This window comes from Gopherus flavomarginatus, chromosome 5, assembly GCF_025201925.1.
Source record: "Gopherus flavomarginatus isolate rGopFla2 chromosome 5, rGopFla2.mat.asm, whole genome shotgun sequence".
Lineage (NCBI taxonomy): Eukaryota > Metazoa > Chordata > Testudines > Testudinidae > Gopherus > Gopherus flavomarginatus.
The window spans coordinates 116,915,227-116,932,832 of NC_066621.1; the positions used below are offsets into that span (position 1 = coordinate 116,915,227).

The 17,606-nt window shown below is 48.3% G+C and overlaps 1 protein-coding gene across 9 annotated transcripts in view; it reads right to left on the minus strand.

Annotated features, from left to right (window-relative positions):
• Positions 1-7,306: 7,306 nt before the first annotated feature.
• The window catches only part of AREL1 (apoptosis resistant E3 ubiquitin protein ligase 1), a 29,710-nt gene continuing 19,410 nt past the window's right edge, over positions 7,307-17,606 (minus strand). For all 9 annotated transcript variants that reach the window (XM_050955677.1, XM_050955678.1, XM_050955679.1 and 6 more), the window contains 8 exons: positions 16,880-16,989; positions 16,040-16,219; positions 15,753-15,878; positions 15,400-15,529; positions 15,261-15,319; positions 12,137-12,226; positions 10,870-11,045; positions 7,307-10,558 (listed from right to left, as the gene is read on the minus strand). In XM_050955677.1, coding sequence (XP_050811634.1) covers positions 10,456-10,558; positions 10,870-11,045; positions 12,137-12,226; positions 15,261-15,319; positions 15,400-15,529; positions 15,753-15,878; positions 16,040-16,219; positions 16,880-16,989 — 974 coding nt within the window. In that variant the 3' untranslated portion in view covers positions 7,307-10,455. The remainder of the gene's footprint in view (positions 10,559-10,869; positions 11,046-12,136; positions 12,227-15,260; positions 15,320-15,399; positions 15,530-15,752; positions 15,879-16,039; positions 16,220-16,879; positions 16,990-17,606) is intronic.

Consider the following 17,606-nt stretch of genomic DNA (forward strand, 5'->3'; position numbering starts at 1 on the left):
GGTGGAGCGGCCCACAGAGCGAGCGGAGCCGAGCAGTTTGCAGGGAGAACTGGAGCAGCTCATGGAGCAGAGCAGCTGGTAGAGCAGAGCAGTTTGTGAGGACGGCTGGAGGAGCAGAGTGGAGCGGCTGGTAAAGCGGAGCAGTTTGTGGAGAAGACGGAAGCAGAACCCACAGAGAGGCAGGGCAGTTGGCCCCAGACCACGTAAGGTGCCCCTTCCTTTCTACCCAGGCTGGGGGGAGGGACCTCTACAGATAAACTCTCAAACTCTGGGGTGGCATTGACCAGAGACTTTTGGGTTGTTGGACTTTGGGGTGATTGGACTTAAAACCCTAAGGGGAAAAAGGACATTGCCAAACGTACTTGGAGGTGGGTTTTTGTTTATGGTTTGTGTTATAACCCTGTTTGTGGTGTTTCTCCAATGGGATGCCGCATTGATTCCTTCCTTTATTAAAAAGATTTTGCTACACTCAGACTCCGTGCTTGCAAGAGGGGAAGTATTGCCTCCTAGAGGCACCCAGGGGGGTGTGGTATGTAAGTGTCCCAGGTCACTGGATGGGGGCTCGAGCCAGTTATGCATTGTGTTATTGAAACGGAACCCCTGGATACTGAACCCGGCCCTTGTCGCTGCCAACTCAGAGGGGCAGAAGGGTTACAGAGCTCTTAATTTGGTAGACATTTGTGCTTGATGTCCTACATTTCTAGGATTCTATTGTGCAGTCAGGTAAGGAAGTGTATCAAAGTGGAGAAGTTAGAGTATCAAGGCACAAACTTCCCACTGCTGTGCTGAAAGTCACTTTAGAAGAGGCTGAATCATTACTAGGAGAATCTCTCATTGTCCCTGTTCCCTAAGCTTTAAAATCATCTTCAGCTCTTGCATGTTAATACTATTATGACCTGTAGTAACTAACAGCCCCTATTACTACAATTCAAGAATTACCCAAGCATCAAGGTTTTTTAGAAAAGATAGGACAGAGAGCTGAGAGAATAAAAATTCAAAGTCTAATGGCAAGGATTTGCCAGATTTTCCAAAGTTTGCTTAACCGAGGTTTGTATTATACCTCATCTTTCCAACAGACCATAAAGCCTTGGAGACCTAGTCATAGTCCAGGACCCCATTAGGCTAAACGCTCTACAAACAGAATAAGAAGATGGTCCCTGTCTCCAAAGTGCTTACACGTTTAAGACTAAAGCAAGCTACAAACAGATGGGTACCAGAGGCAGATTAGGAATTTGTGGGGTCTTGGGCCTGAGCAAGAGAGGGCTCCCCGTTCCTTCCGCCTGCAGTTACTTCTGCCGAGGAATGGGGTCAGGGCGCTTGCCTGGTTCTGCCCACCTGGCGCTCATGCTGGGAAGCAGGGGAAGCCCCCATGCCTCGACCCTGCTTCCAAGCAGGAGTCCGAGCATGCGTGGGAAGCCTCCGCACCCTGACGCTGCCCCCAGCAGGAGCACTGGGTGGACAGGTGGAGCAGGTCGGGGCACCAGGGACCCATTTTTCCAGGGGCGCCTGGGCACAGGCCCCACTGGCTAATCCGCACGTATGGGGGATCTGGGTTCTGGGAGAGTGGGGCTTGGTAGGGTGGGCGTCTGGGTGCAGCTAGATAGGAGTCAGTGATGTGGGGGTCTAGATGTGGGGGCTCAGGGTGGTGCAGGGGGTTGGGCTCATAAGGGTGGGGGTTTGAGTACAGGGAGCTCAGTGAGGGGTGGTCTGGGTGCAGAGGTGGAGGTCTGAAGGGAGGGGGTCTGAGTATAGAGGGGCTCCAGATGCAAGGGTTGAGGTTCAGTGGGGTGGAGTTTGGGTATGGGAGATCCAGATGCATGGGGTTTGGGCAGATGGGGGAGTAGCTCCCCATACAGGGACCCCTCCCCCACAGCTGTGGATGGGGGAAGGAAGTAAAAGAGGATACTGAGCTTCCTGCAGCTGTGGGAGGTTTCTAGGGGTGGGTCTGAGACAGCCCCAGCCACTCCTTGCAGGGGAAGAGGAAGTCCCGTCCTCTCCTGCCTCCAGCCCAGCCAGGACTAGCAGCTGATCTCGGCTCAGGGTAGGTGCCACTGGCTGGGGCGTCCCCAGCCCTGTGGTGATTTCTCTCTCCACTGGCTGCTCCGAGTGCTTGAAACGATGTACCTGCGCAGCTAGGGAGTGGTGCATGATTGCTCTTGCAGCTTCCCTTTGCTTCCCTGTCAGAAAGTCATTTTTCTGCAGAGAGCCAATTAATTCTGCACACGAGCAGTGGAGCAAAATTCCGCCAGGAGTAGCATTTTCTCAAAAGTCACTGTAGGAGTTTCTATAGCTCTTCTGTGTATTTTTCCATCATTGTTACAAATGGCATGACCCACTGATGCAGCATCACAATTCAGTCAGTGGAGCACAGGGTGACACCACTTGTGGCTATTTGGTCCACAAGGTCCTTAAGACCAGTCTAAAAAAAATTATATATATTATACACACACACACACACACACACACACACCCCTCTATCAAGATATAACATGAATTTGGATATAACGCAGTAAAGCAGTGCTCCGGGGGGGTGGGGCTGCGTGCTCTGGCGGATCAAATCAAGTTTGACATAACGTGGTTTCACCTATAACACGGTAAGATTTTTTGGCTCCTGAGGTCAGCGTTATACCGAGGGAGAGGTGTATCAGTTTTGAGGTTTCCAAAAAAATGTTAGTATGACAGAACCTGAAATTCAGTGAACAGCTACACCATTATTTGGAGAGTTGTCTCCAGAGTGCGGAGGGAAAGAGAAGTCAGGTGGTGGCCACCAAAAATACAGCCAGAGATTCTCCTTCAAAGAGCTGCCTCCATGCTGCCCTGGCCTCCATTCACATTTGAGAAAACTCTGCTGAGCAACAATAGGCCAATTCTAGCTTCTCAATCTCATTAAGTTCAGCGACTCAGATTTCTTTGTTCAGATTGCCAAAGCTTTCTCCCTTGAGTTTGGATCCTGTGTGCAGTACCCCAAGTCTCGGGCAATGGCATACTCTATAGCAAAATTCCTAGAAGGTCCAGCACCTGGAAAATTCCAAGACCAGTTTCAGCTACATTTTTTTTAAATGGAAATTTGTAATCAGTTAGGTCTGAAATGAGTAACACAATCAGTATGGTGACCCCTCCCAGCTTACAATAAGATTGTAAACTCTTCAGAGCAGAGATAATGGCTTCCCATGTAACTGCACAGCACATTAGGGCCCAGAACCTATGGAGAAGGGAAAGGTGATAAATAAATAAAAAAAGTTTCTAATAAAAAACTCAAGATTCTGGCACAGAATTCTGCAGCAAAGGGTGGATTCCATGGCAAATTGAACAGAATCTACCAGACTTTGCTTTCTACTCTACGGGATTTCCTTCTACAGGCCCCATAATCACATGCTCTGGAAATGTAAGAGCAGAGGTTCTCCCCTTTACTTTCTTTCTGGCACAATGCCACAGCGAAGTGAGATGGAAGCACAGCAGAGAAGATACAAACAGCATCATTTGGAGGTGGGACTGCTGCCTGCCAGACTGATTGAAACTTGTCTTAATAAAAATCAGAAAATCATAGAATTGTAGGACTGGAAGGGACCTCGAGAGGTCATATAGTCCAGTCCCCCTGCACGCATGGCGGGACTAAGTATTATCAGGTTTGTTTACCTGCCGCGTCCGCAGGTTTGGCAGATCGCGGCTCCCACCGTCCCAGGCCAATGGGGGCAGCGGGAAGTGGCGGCCAGCACATCCCTTGGCTTGCATTGCTTCCTGCAGCCCCCATTGGCCTGGGATGGCAGACCGCAGCCAGTGGGAGCCGTGATCAGCTGAACCTGCGGACACAGCAGGTAAACAAACCAGCCCGCCAGGGTGCTTACCCTGGTGAGCTGCATGCCAAAGGTTGCCGATCCCTGATCTAGACCATCCCTGGCACAGTTGCCAACTTTCATGTGGTAAATAAGCACCCCAACTTTCACAATAAGCTAAAAAGCAAGCTAATTCCATTTCAAAACAAGGCCAAAACAAGCCAATCTCCAAGAACCCAACACTCTATGTGACTAGATCATCCCAGCATGCAGTCTGGGACTGTGGCAGGCCCACTCTGCACCCCTCTTTCCCCCTCTTGCCTCTGCTTGACCCCCAGGAGCCGATCAAAAAAAAGAAGCAACAAGCTACAGCCAAAACTAGCCAACAAGCAACTCTCAAGCCAATTAAGCCAAAAACAAGCCCAATTTCTGCATTTTTTCTGCAGGTTTTGCATGTCTGCTCACAGGTGTTTGTCTAACCTGCTTTTAAAAATCTCCAGTGGAGATTCCACAGCTCCCTGGGTAATTTATTCCAGTGCTTAACCACCCTAATTTAAACCACCCTTGCTGCAATTTAAGCCCATTGCTTCTTGTCCTATCCTCAGAAATTGAGAATATTTTTTCTCCCTCCCCCTTGTAACAACCTTTTATGTAGTGAGAATCCCCCCAAAACAGCACCTCCCTGAACCAGTTTCTCCCTTAGTACTGCTGAAAAAAACTCCTGATGCCTCGTGAGTGCTTTGTGCTTGTAGTGCTGCAGACATAATTTAGGAGGGGGAGAGAATGCTGCAGACAATGCAGTTCCCAAGCAGCACATTCACCCTTTAGCATTCCAGGCCAAGGGGCTGTGTGTGTGGACAGTCAGGGAATCTGCAGTATTTCCCTTTGTGCAGCTACCTGTAGGCACAAAGAACACAGGAAAGTGCATGCAGAACTTGTGAGATGCATGCATAGCTAGAACTTCTTCTGGCCCAGTCCCAGGTCAAGGCAAACTCACAGATGCTAGGATGAACTGAGGTTCCAGACCTGGCTAGAGGTCACTGACACCATTCCGTCTCCATGACATCAGAAGGAATTGGTGAACAAGACAATGGAGATGGCCAGATGACATCACTCCACCTGCTGCAAAGAGGGGCAGAAACTTTAGAACCTACTTCATGCTAAACTAATTCAGACTGCTGCTCCCTTTCCTTCATGTCCAGTCAAACAGTTAGTTTTTCAAAAAGCTCTTGCCTCCACCTTGATCCTTTCCCATGGTCACACTAGTTATGGTGCATGTGGCTTGTCTGGAACAGGAATACAGTTACAGCTGGAAATCATTTTGATCATTCCACAGGGGGTATCTGAGCTATTTACCCACATTTGAGAGCACTGATCGAAAACCATGAGCCCCAGATTCATCCACTTTAAGGGGATACTGTGACTCAGTCTCTCTAGGTTCTTCATGGCACTCATCACTGTAGTAACTGAGCTCAGACTTCTCTGCACCAGACAAAATGAGAGCTTGCTCCTGTTGAAGGCTGCCAGATGGAACTCTGTAGTGCAATACTACAGCTGGGACTCTGGGATCCACACCTTCTGCTCACTCTATCCAGCAGCCAGCACTCACTCACAGCTTAAAAGGCAAATATAGGCCAAAGTCAGAGAAGGGAATGCTGATTTCATTACACATTAGGATACCTGCCAGCACATAGTGGGACCTATACAAACCATAAGAACTATACCTACAGGAGAAGGGGGAGGAACTCAACCAAAGCCTTTGGCCTAATTCCAAAATACACTTTGACAGCATTACATCCAGCAATACTGATGTCAGCAGCTCACAAGGCAGTTGCCACAGAATCCACTCCCTCCATAATCTTTTCATTTTTAAAGTTATGTTTCTAGATCTTACAGTTGACAAGAAAAATCTTCCAAACATGAACATAATGACAACTATAGTGTTGTTAATCTTAGCCTGCAGACAGCCTGAAAACAACTCTTAGATTCATGGTAAAGGAATGTTGACCCTGAGGCCTAATAGTAAACAGTTTGTCTACTGTTAACTATTTAGTTGATCATTCAGAAGAAACTTCCAGATGCTAAGTTTATATCCCACATTCCAAAACTGCCACAACTTCCCAGGTGCCATAAGCTCTAACTGTCCACCTTTCCAACCAAAACCTCCAGCTTCTCCCTGACAACTTCTACAATGCAGTTAAGCAAATTCAGTGTAAATACCAGCAGCACAGAGTATAATGAAATGCACTTATATAAATATTAACTCAGAAACTGACCCTATTATTCATTTGTATAGTAAGATAACTAAAAATTTCATTTCTGGATTCACCAGAAGTTGCTGCAGAATTTCCAGCCTGCTGCCCTGTAGTGAGGCGGCCTGGTTCCCAGGCGCCCCGGAGGACCAAGAGCCCAGCCGGAGGCCGGACTGGGCGGAGCTACGGAGCTCTGGGCCTGCCCCACAAAGGGTCAAGCACCGACCCGGAAGTACAAAGGCGGGCCCTCCGAGCTCAGTAAGGCCCCAGCCGTCAGCCAGGCTGGACGTCCACGCCCAAGCTCCCGCTGGGAAGGCCGCAGAACGCAGCGGCTGACCCAGCCTGCCCCGCTTCCGCTACCCGGAGGACTGGCCGAGCCTGCCCCGCTCCCGTTACCCGGGGGAGGAGCCGAGCCAGATGGGGGCCGTCGACCCGGAGGACTTGCTGAGCCCACCCATGGACACTTACCCTGAGGAGTCGATGGTGATTGATCCCTCTGCCGACACGACGACGACTCAGGTACTCGAGGAGGGGGAAGTGGAAGTAGCCCAGGGGCAGCTGACCCCCATCTGGCTGCAGCAATGCCAGAACCAATGTCAGTGTGTTGTGGCCAGGATCCCCACTGACCCAGCAGCAGAATGCCTGCTGCTGTTAGGGCCCCGGGCTGGGACGCAGTGGATTGGGAAGGCCTGCGTCCCCCCCGCCACCCTTCCAGGGGTGGCAGACTCCCCCTCTCCCTGGCCTGAGGAGGCCTTTAAACCTACCTGAACTGCTGCTCAGCCCTGCCTGAGGGTCTGGGCCCTGTACCTGTGTTTGTTGCCCCGCCCTGAGCCATGGCTTGGGCTTTATAGGCTTACAGACTTGAACTTTGCTCAGCCCTGCCTGAGGGTCTGGGCCCTGTACCTGTGTTTGTTGCCCCGCCCTGAGCCAGGGCTTGGGCTTTGTCGCTGTATGGACTGAACTGCTTGCTGTGCAGTGAGGCGGCCTGGTTCCCAGGCGCCCCAGAGGGCGAAGGGCAACCCCTCGCCCTACAGGGGAACCCTTACACGCCCTGAAGCACCACAGAAGCCGCCTAGTCTTGCTGCAGAATTCAGTTCAATTTCCAGGTCCTTGATTTAGTCAGTCCTACCAGAAATCAGTGGGATGGGTGAGATGCCCTGCCCAATCCTGGGGACAGACGTGGTGAGAAATTAGAAGATCTGAAGAGGACTCTTCACACTAAAGCTAACCAGTTTAGGTCACATCTGTGCTCTCAGGAACAACTCCAAATGAAGACAACAGCATTTTTAAAATATTTTATTTATTATACAAACTATTTACAAAATCCATGGGCTTCCAGAACCTGCTGAACTCCACTTGGAACTTGCCAGCTAGAACTGGGGCCTGGCCCCTCTCTCTCAGTCTCTGGTTTCTAAAACATGCAACATGACTCTCAGATACAGGCAGAGGCCAGGCCCTGTGAGGTCCACGGAGCTCCAGAGTGAGGAATCTGTCTGAGATAGTACCATGCACCAAAAACTTTCTACTGAAGCGCCTCAATAAAGTTGGAATATTTAAGGGACTAACTAAAATAAGGAGCCTCTGCAGCAGAAAACATACAGTACAGATGACCACAGTGCATTCCGTACCTTGCCTCCAAACTGGTGTCACTGTAAGGGCAGCATATAAGGTGGGTGTGTTGGGAAGAGGAAGGAAGAGATTTAAGGACAAAGATGCTCTATCGCAGAAGTGGTGGAGCCCTGGGGGAAATGGGACCAGCTAACAGCTTATGGAAACGATAAAGAAAGGTTATCAAATAAGAACTAACAGCATCCACCACAGTTCTGACTGCACTTGTGTTGAAAGAAAATCCTTGGCATCTGTATAACTGCAGAGAGGCAAGGGGTGCTGGCTGTACCGCAGTGAGGATTTGGGAGCTGTTTCAAGCAGATGAAGCTACTGGGTGTTCAGCCACTCAGTCCTCAATATGGAAACAGTCCAGCGCTAGAGAAGGAGGGAGAGGATTCCTGAGGAAGATGTCATCAGCAGAATCAGCCTATAACCACAAGGTTCGAAAGGCCCTTGCCAGGCCAAAGAACAAGACATAAGACTGCAATGAGGGAACAGCACCACACTGCACCTCCCCAACCAGCAAGAGTTGGGCGGAGCAACACCGCCACCTTCTTTCGGTCCCTAGGGAGAGCAGTGTATAGGTGGAACAGTATACAAGAGCCTCAACTACATTGACCATAGATGTCATCCAGAGTGCAAATAAGTTGGAACCCCAGAGGGGGTCAGAACCTTACAAAAAGGGAGCCTGTTTTAAAAAAGGGACAAAGTAGCCACTGCTAAAGTGATCAGTCAGGAAGGAACTGCACCAGCTGTTTAGCAGGCTGTCTCTCAGCACTTCCGTGCCCGAGAGGGAATTAACCCACAAGACTGGGAAATCCCGATGAGCCACGACAATGCTTGGTGTTCCAGCTGGTCTGGGCACCGCAATGGCTTATATTTCTGTAGAGATGTGATGCAAACTCTCCCTAAGAACGGTTAAGACACTGCTTTAATAAAAAAGACATTTTTCTGTAATGTCTCCCAAGATTCCTAATTTATTTAGTAAGTTGTATTGGAAAAGTGAAGAGCCATCTTAAAAGCCAGACCTCACAAGTCCTGCCCAGTTCAGAGCAGCTACAGCTACAGCAGAATGAAGGGACTGAGGGTGATAGATAAAATAAAAAATTGTGCCATTTTTTTTAAATTAGCTCTTAGGAGAGATGCTAGATTGAAATAACAACCCAGCATCCTGAATCTTCCTCATTCCAGTGACTGCATTCAGCACAGGCAGTGCAGGTTCTTTTCACACACCAACCATTCACCAACGTGCTTCCACTCTTGACCTGAAGAGATGCACTTTAGGGGCAAATTGGGAGTTCAATTATCTGTTCAGATTTTGGCCTCACTGTTGAAACTGGAAAGTTTGCCAACCAGGATCCTTGACTCCTCACCCCTTTACTTCGCTGGAATGGGACGAGCTGAGCAGACAGTCAGAGGTAACAGAACCTGGTAGTTATAAATTTGCTGCTCATACTGTCTCCCAAACTGTAATCTGGACAATGGTTAGTGCAACATGCCACCTTGTGGGCTACTCAGTGTCTGTTTGGGAGATGCTCCAGTTTAGTACCCTGTGTACTGGAAAGCCTGCAACACTAGAAGGAACAGCAAGGAACAGTGTTCAGGAAGAGAACAGCAGAGGATTGGGAGGAGAGAAGGCCAGCTGCTCTCCAGGCACCAATACCACTTTGGGAAACACTCTCCTCTTCTTCCAGCATACTTCAGGCACAGCCTCCTGTTGCCATGTGATAGAGGTAGAAGCCAAGACCCTGCGGAATGTCAGGGGCTGAGGTACTGAGTTTTGTCCAATACCATCACCCCAACTGTAATTCTGTACAAACAGAAGCCCAATGCACACTATAGCAGCTGCCTCCTGGCCAGCTGGCCTATCATTTACTACATACATGCCGTGAAGGTGAACGTTGGAGAGGCATTTGTGCTCAACATTGAGGGCTCACACACTCATACCCATCCCCTCTCCTGAGGAAGGTAAAGGAAGGCAAGGGGTGTGGGACAGCTTCCTGTGAAACTTTAGGACCACCTTCAGAAACATTTACTGGAGGAGAATCTCCTCTTCCAGCTTAGTAGCAGAGGCCTGTACCAGCCACTGTCAGTACAGAAGGACTCTCCTGCTGCCAGCCCTTGGCGGAGGTAGTACAGGGTCACTGCCAGGGCCAGTGCTTGTGCTCTAATGAGAGTGTGTTCCTTTGGGGTGCTCTCTCTAGCAGATGCTGCTCTCCCTCCTCTCCAGCAAGGGCAAGAAACGGCAGCTTCCAGTGCAAGTGAAAGGAAGAGAACTGAAGCCCTAATAGGTCAGGTACTGAATGGGAAAACAAGCCTGTGCCTTTCAGAGACATGCAATACAGGAGGAGTTACATAAGCTATAGGAGAGCATCAGCAGAAGGACTTGGGCCAAAGCATGGAAAGGTGTTAAGGCTTCCCATGTGCCAGATCTCCAACAGAGCTTCAAGGTAATCCTTGCCCAAAACAGCTACAGTACTGACTGCTACATAGACCTCCTCCTGTGCTACACGGCAACTCCTGCTCACAGGCTCTCTCCTCCCAGAGGGACAGATGCACAGAGTCCTGGGAAATCCCAGTCCCATATTACCTTGACAAAAGTACCACAGTTCTTTTGCCGTACCACTTCGACTGAGATGGGAGTGAGGGGAGGGCATGAGGCATGCTCTTGGTGATGTACTCTTGACACGGAAAGACCACATGACGTTCCTCTTTGCACAGAGTCTGTGTCTGTCTCCATTGCTCTGTGAAGGGAAGAATGAGCAGTGGACTGGAGCTACACCTTGCCCTGAAGAGCCAGGAAGCTGGGATGGGGAAGGGAATCACAGCATGCCAAAGCCCTCACATCCCTCGCTGATGGCCAGCTGGAGCATCTTGTGCACCTCTTCATAGGAGTCATAAGTAGGGAGGCACAGCTGGTTAAAACTGAAAAAAGAAAAATAATTAATACACACCACTTGTGCAGTGGGGGAATGTCCATCACAGGCACCTCCAGCTGCTCACTGCCCTTGGGTGGGATGACATGGTGTCCACCACATGCTGTCACCCATTATATACAGGTTGCCCACCACATCCTTACTACCAGCAGCTCACAGATCAGAGGGGCCCACACACCTGGCACGCAGTGTTGTCAGCCTACCACAAGGCGTGCCACTAGATGAAGTACTCGCCACTCAGAAGTACACAGTGTAATCCCACACGCATGCTGCAAGGAGTTCAATGGCCAAGGCACTCACCAGGTGTGGGCTGTCGGCAAAGTACTATGGGTTGGAGCTGCGATGATCTGGAAAGATGGACAGAGTGCAGCAAACCCTCCCGGAGGCAGCTGAGAGGAACCAGTTGTGAACTGCAACAGCCGGGCCAGTTCCTCCTGCGTGAAACTGGAGACCACGGTCCAAAACCACCTCATGACCTGATAGGGACCAGTAATGGCAGAGCCAGATCAGGGAAGAAGGTCACATAAGTACAATGGCAGGTTACCAGAAGAAGAGCAGGCAAAAATGTCTTGCAAGAAAGTAGCTCTACCAACTGCCACAGCCACCCCTATTATAAGGGCAGACCAGATAAGGAACAATTGCATGGTCAATTCTCACCACCCACCTCTATTAACTAGGAATGTCTCATCCATTTCCCACACCATAGGTGTGCCTTTCTACTGGAAACAGGGCTTTGGAGCAGAGCCCGGAGCTGGAGCGCGGCGCAGCTCTGGAGCAGTGGAGCTGCAGATTTTTGCCTGGAGCTGGAGCGGAGCCAGAGCACAGCTCCAAAGCCCTGATTGGAAACGCTGAATGCAAAAGCTAATTAAGGTTTAAGATAGAAATCCATATCTGCTTCCTGCACTAGGCTAATCTTTTGTTCTCCCACATCCTCTGGTGCCTTGGCAGGTTGGAAGGGAGAACAGTTCTAGTGTCTGTCACTCATGTAATTTGTTTCCCTCTTGGACACTTTGGCAGTTCCCATCACTTCTCTAGACAGTCTCATGTGCCCCTCTCATCAGGGTGGGATATGCTCCTGGAATAAGTCCAGGGTCACTTGCTCAGGAATCTCTACTGGCTGCCAACCTTCTACTTCACAATGACATGGACTGACAAATCCTCCAATCATCCCTGATAGATAAGTATATCACCCTGAACATCTTCACTGATGAGATTCCCAACACTTGCCTTGGCCCAGTGCTGAAATGCTCTCATAGTTGCCTTTTCTTTGCTCAATACAAACACTGAACTTTCCCCTGCTGCAGCTGCAGTCCAGTCACCCCTGTTCTGCCCTCAGTGGCTTCTGTCCTCTTTGTACGCTCCCTTTCCAAAAGCAAAGTCTGCTCTCCTGTGTCTACATCACCAGGCCCAGGTCTTGCTTTTCTACTCCGCTCTTCTCCAAGTTCTTTCCAGTTTTTCTTTCTGGAAGCTTCTCCTGCTTTCAGCAGGTAGTCTCCATATGAAGCCCAAGTGACACAGAAGACAGTCAACCCATTTCACTGGAGGAAGAAGAAAGATTCCCACCTACCTTCTCTCGGAAGTGCCAGGATCCTCCCACCAGCACAGCATGAGCCTTAAAATCACAGACACTGATGTCTCCAGTACCACACATCAGCAGCTGAAAGGAAAAAGACCTGCAGTTACACAAGCAGTAGCATAAAGTACCCATGAATCCAGCCATTATTCCAGTTACAATAGTCAGCTCTGTGCCCTTAAGAAGCATGCAGGATGCTCAGAGTCCTGGGCTCAGGACATACGCAAATCTAGTAAGACCTCATGATCTCAATCAAGAGATAGGATGGTATCTCACGCAGTACCAACTTCTCCTGTTGGATGTAAGATAGGCTAAGGGAAGGGGAAAAAACAGCTGCAAAACCAGGAAATAGGGGAAACACTGAGCAGAGGGGGATAAAAATCCTATGCGCCCCACTGCTATTCTAAATTCTTGTCACCTACTGAGAGCGCCCCCTTGTAGTACCCTAAATTGACTAGGGTAACAGCTACCCACAAAACAAGACCTCATGTTTGGATTCCCAAATGACCACTGTACAAAGCGAAGTATTAGACAGATTATGCAAAGCGGTGAGTCTCAGAGCTGGAACTGGGATGTGTGCACCAAGGAATCTAGGCTTAGATGTTCAATGGAGAGCAGAGAAATGATCAGTACCTCTTTGACTTGCCTTGGGCTCAATATTGTGGTAGAAGGGTGACATAAAGGAACTGGCCCTGTCCTCTAAAGATCATCTCACCTGCCCTAAGCAGCATTCAGTCTGGCTAGCCTTCCTACTACCCCAGGGGACATTAAGAGCATCTGAACGCATGACTCAAATACCCATTGATTAGGACTATAAACAATAATGATACATTATTATCCCTGAAGCCAGCACATATGAGAGAGAAGGATTCCCCCAAACAACACTCAGTGTCTTCTCCCTCAGATACACATGCTCACAATGGAGGGGAGGGAAGGAGAGAGGGGAAGGTTTGGAGAAGAGACACTTTGCAAGAACATAAGAACAGCCGTACCAGGTCAGACCAAAGGTCCATCTAGCCCAGTATCTGTCTACCGACAGTGGCCAATGTCAGGTGCCCCAGAGGGAGTGAAGTTAACAGGCAATGATCAAGTGATCTCTCTCCCGCCATCCATCTCCATCCTCTGATGAACAGAGGCTAGGGACACCATTCTTTACCCTTCCTGGCTAATAGCCATTTATGGACTTAGCCACCATGAATTTATCCAGTTCCCTTTTAAACATTGTTATAGTCCCAGCCTTCACAATCTCCTCAGGTAAGGAGTTCCACAAGTTGACTGTGCACTGTGTGAAGAAGAACTTCCTTTCATTTGTTTTAAACCTGCTACTTATTAATTTCATTTGGTGACCCCCTAGTTCTTGTATTATGGGAATATGTAAATAACTTTTCCTTATCCACTTTCTCTACATCACTCATGATTTTATATACCTCTATCATATCTCCCCTTAGTCTCCTCTTTTCCAAGCTGAAGAGGCCTAGCCTCTTTAATCTTTCCTCGTATGGGACCCTCTCCAAACCCCTAATAATTTTAGTTGCCCTTTTCTGAACCTTTTCTAGTGCTGGAATATCTTTTTTGAGGTGAGGAGACAACATCTATACACAGTATTCGAGATGTGGGCGTACCATGGATTTATATAAGGGCAATAAGATATTCTCTGTCTTATTCTCTATCCCCTTTTTAATGATTCCTAACATCCTGTTCGTTTTTGACCACCTCTGCACACTGCGTGGACATCTTCAGAGAACTGTCCACGATGACACCAAGATCTTTTTCCGGACTCGCTGTAGCTAAATTAGCCCTCATCATATTGTATGTATAGTTGGGGTTATTTTTTCCAATGTGCATTACTTTACATTTATCCACATTAAATTTCATTTGCCATTTTGTTGCCCAATCACTTAGTTTTGTGAGATCTCTTTGAAGTTCTTCACAATCTGCTTTGGTCTTAACTATCTTGAGTAGTTTAGTATCATCTGCAAACTTTGCCACCTCACTATTTACCCCTTTCTCCAGATAATTTATGAATAAATTGAATAGGATTGGTCCTAGGACTGACCCCTGGGGAACACCACTAATTACCCCTCTCCATTCTGAGAATTTACCATTTATTCCTACCCTTTGTTCCCTGTCTTTTAACTAGTTCTCAATCCATGAAAGGACCTTCCCTTTTATCCCACGACAGCTTAATTTACCTAAGAGCCTTTGGTGAGGGACCTTGTCAAAGGCTTTCTGGAAATCTAAGTACACTATGTCCACTGGATCCCCCTTGTCCACATGTTTGTTGACCCCTTCAAAGAACTCTAATAGATTAGTAAGACATGATTTCCCTTTACAGAAAACATGCTGACTATTGCTCAACAGTTTATGTTTTTCTGTGTGTCTGACAATTTTATTCTTAACTATTGTTTCGACTAATTTGCCCGGTACCGACGTTAGACTTACCAGTCTGTAATTGCCGGGATCACCTCTAGAGCCCTTTTTAAATATTGGTGTTACATTAGTTAACTTCCAGTCATTGGGTACTGAAGCTGATTTAAAGGACAGGTTACAAACCTTAGTTAATAGTTCCGCAACTTCACATTTGAGTTCTTTCAGAACTCTTGGGTGAATGCCATCTGGTCCTGGTGACTTGTTAATGTTGAGTTTATCAATTAATTTCAAAACCTCCTCTACCGACACTTCAATCTGTGACAGTTCCTCAGATTTGTCACCTACAAAAGCCGGCTCAGGTTTGGGAATCTCCCTAACATCCTCAGCCGTGAAGACTGAAGCAAAGAATCCATTTAGTTTCTCCGCAATGACTTTATTGTCTTTAAGCACTCCTTTTGTATCTCGATCGTCAAGGGGCCCCACTGGTTGTTTGGCAGGCTTCCTGCTTCTGATGTACTTAAAAAACATTTTATTACCACCTTTGGAGTTTTTGGCTAGCCGTTCTTCAAACTCCTCTTTAGCTTTTCTTATTACACTCCTGCACTTAAGCTGGCAGTGTTTGTGCTCCTTTCTATTTGCCTCACTAGGATTTGAGTCAAGTGTTGAGTCTTTCCGTCCCCAGCCAGCTCTACTTTCATCTGAAAAGGAGGGTGAGTGAGCAGGCAGGCTCAGGATCAGCAGCACCTACCTCAAGCTCATTCTCATCAAAAATAGCTAGGAGGTTTTCAGGAACCAGCTCATTGAGACCTGAAAGACAAGAAGAGAGTAAGTGGCAGTGCCTCCAGAACAGGGAGTTAGAGCCAAGCAGGAAGCACACAGTACCTCACCTTTCAGGAAGTGATCCACCTCTTCTCTAACCTGATTGGCCAGTCTGTATTGGGCAAGCAAATTCAGGTAGAAGATTTTATTTTCATTGGTTACTAGGACCTGAGCCCCTCCAGTTACCAGCTCAACCACCTGAAACAAGAAGCCACACGAGCATGTCAGTGTAAGTATGTGTGATGATGAGCAGTATCATCCCTGTAGCATGAACCCCCATCAAAGGAACTCTCCCTACTCCTACTTTACTGATACTCTTCTTCTGCGGCCATTTCTGCAGGGACATCCCACATAATTTCCAGCCTCTCCTACTACAGATGAAAGGAGTGGAGACTGTCCCACCCTCACCCATCACTCTCACCTTCTCCAGCTGCCCCAATTTGTTGTATTTCTCCTCAGCGAAGACGAGCTCCATCTCACTCACATCATTGTTCAATATGAAACAAACCTTGGATTTATAGAATTCTGGGTCATCTGTTTCAAAATACTGAGGAAGAAAGGTAGGTGAGATAGAGGGGGTGAAGACAGAAACGGGGGGGGGGGGATTTGACATACATGGTTGAGCAGGAATTCTGGGTCTGCTAGGAGCAAGATCATGTTCAGTTTCACTTCAGCCTGGGCTCAGCACAGAGGGCAGTGTGGCCTTACCTTGTAATGCATTCGCAGTCCTATGATCTGAGCCAGAAAGGATCTGGTGAAACGAGCTCGCACCAGCTGCTTGTAAGCTCCTCCCAGAGATGACTCATAGAGACATTTCCCTACCAGGCGGCCTGCAAACTCATACACCTTCAGCCGTAAATGTGGGGGTCGGCCAGGGTTGGGATGCACCTGCAGAGGAGAGGGATCAGAATTACTACAGTACCAGCCACAGTTAACACAAGTGACAGCAATGACCCCACCTGGCATTCCCATTGCACACTGCATCCAGGAAGATGCCTTAAACTGCACCCTAAATCTGAACATAGATTCATAGCTTTTAAGGCCAGAAGGGACCACTATGATCATATTTCTAGACTGACCTCCTTCACTTGGCCCAGTGCTTAAGGTAAAGCAGTTGTGGGTCTCAGGAGTGACACTCTGAGAGCGCAGCAGCAGAGATTAAAAGCCAGAATACAGGCAGCAGGGACACAACATGAGCCACATGTATGCCACATCCATGACACGAGGAAGGGATTCTAATAGGCAGTCAGACTGCATCCTGTGCCCAATAAGGCCTTCTTAGGTAATGCCAACCCCAGTTCCTGGAAGCCTACAGTTCCCTGTTAGTGGTGTACCCTGCTGGCTTATGAGCCAATGCGCTTAACTCTGCAATATGGTGGGACATCCGAGCAAGAATTTTTAAAGAATTTAGGAGGATTTGGGGGCAGGCATGCCAGCAGCTGGGAAAAGCAGGCAGGCAAGGAGGCTGTTTTGACGTGTTTGCTGTTTAGCTGACAGTATGCCTACATGTCAAGTTCTGTCCACCGAAGTAGGAAGGTAGGGACTCACCAGTGCCTGGTTGTTGTCACTGAAGCGGGTAAAGAGTTGATTGGTGGTGTCAAATAAAGCCTTACAGATCAGCTCAAACCACTCTCTACGGGGGCCTCCCCAGTCCAGAGCTACAAGATAAAAAGTCCAAGACCAGTCAGCTCTGGGCCATATCCAGCTCTATTCCATTTCTTCTTCCCAACCAGAACTGCCAGGAAAACAAAATAATCTCTCTGGCTAGAGCATCATTATCTCTAATTCACTGTGATGGGCAGAGCCTTGCCTCTGGGAACGGGATCACAGGAAAATAAGTACAGAGATGGCCGCTCACTTAATCTTCCTATAACTGCTCGTGTCAGACTCCTGTTGCTGAATGATTTTCCATTCACTCAGACCTGTGGTTTCACATCCATGAAGTGAGCAAGAATTGCAGGAGATTAATTTTCACATTTAAATACACAAGTGACTGGTGAAACCTCTTGCTCCACCACGTTCACATCCCTTTCTCCACACAGGTGGCCAATATCAAACCAGCCACTATTTACAAGTGACACAATGGGAAGCCCAGCTGCAAACTCCAAGAGATGATCTTGTAATGAAAGCACTGAACAGGGACTCAAGAATAATGTGTTCTGTTACCAACTGTGCCACGCACTCAAATGTGTGGCCTTGGGTAAGTCACTTAATCTCTGTGCCTCATATCTCCATCTGTAAAATGTGGATAATACTTCCCTACCTCACAGGGGAT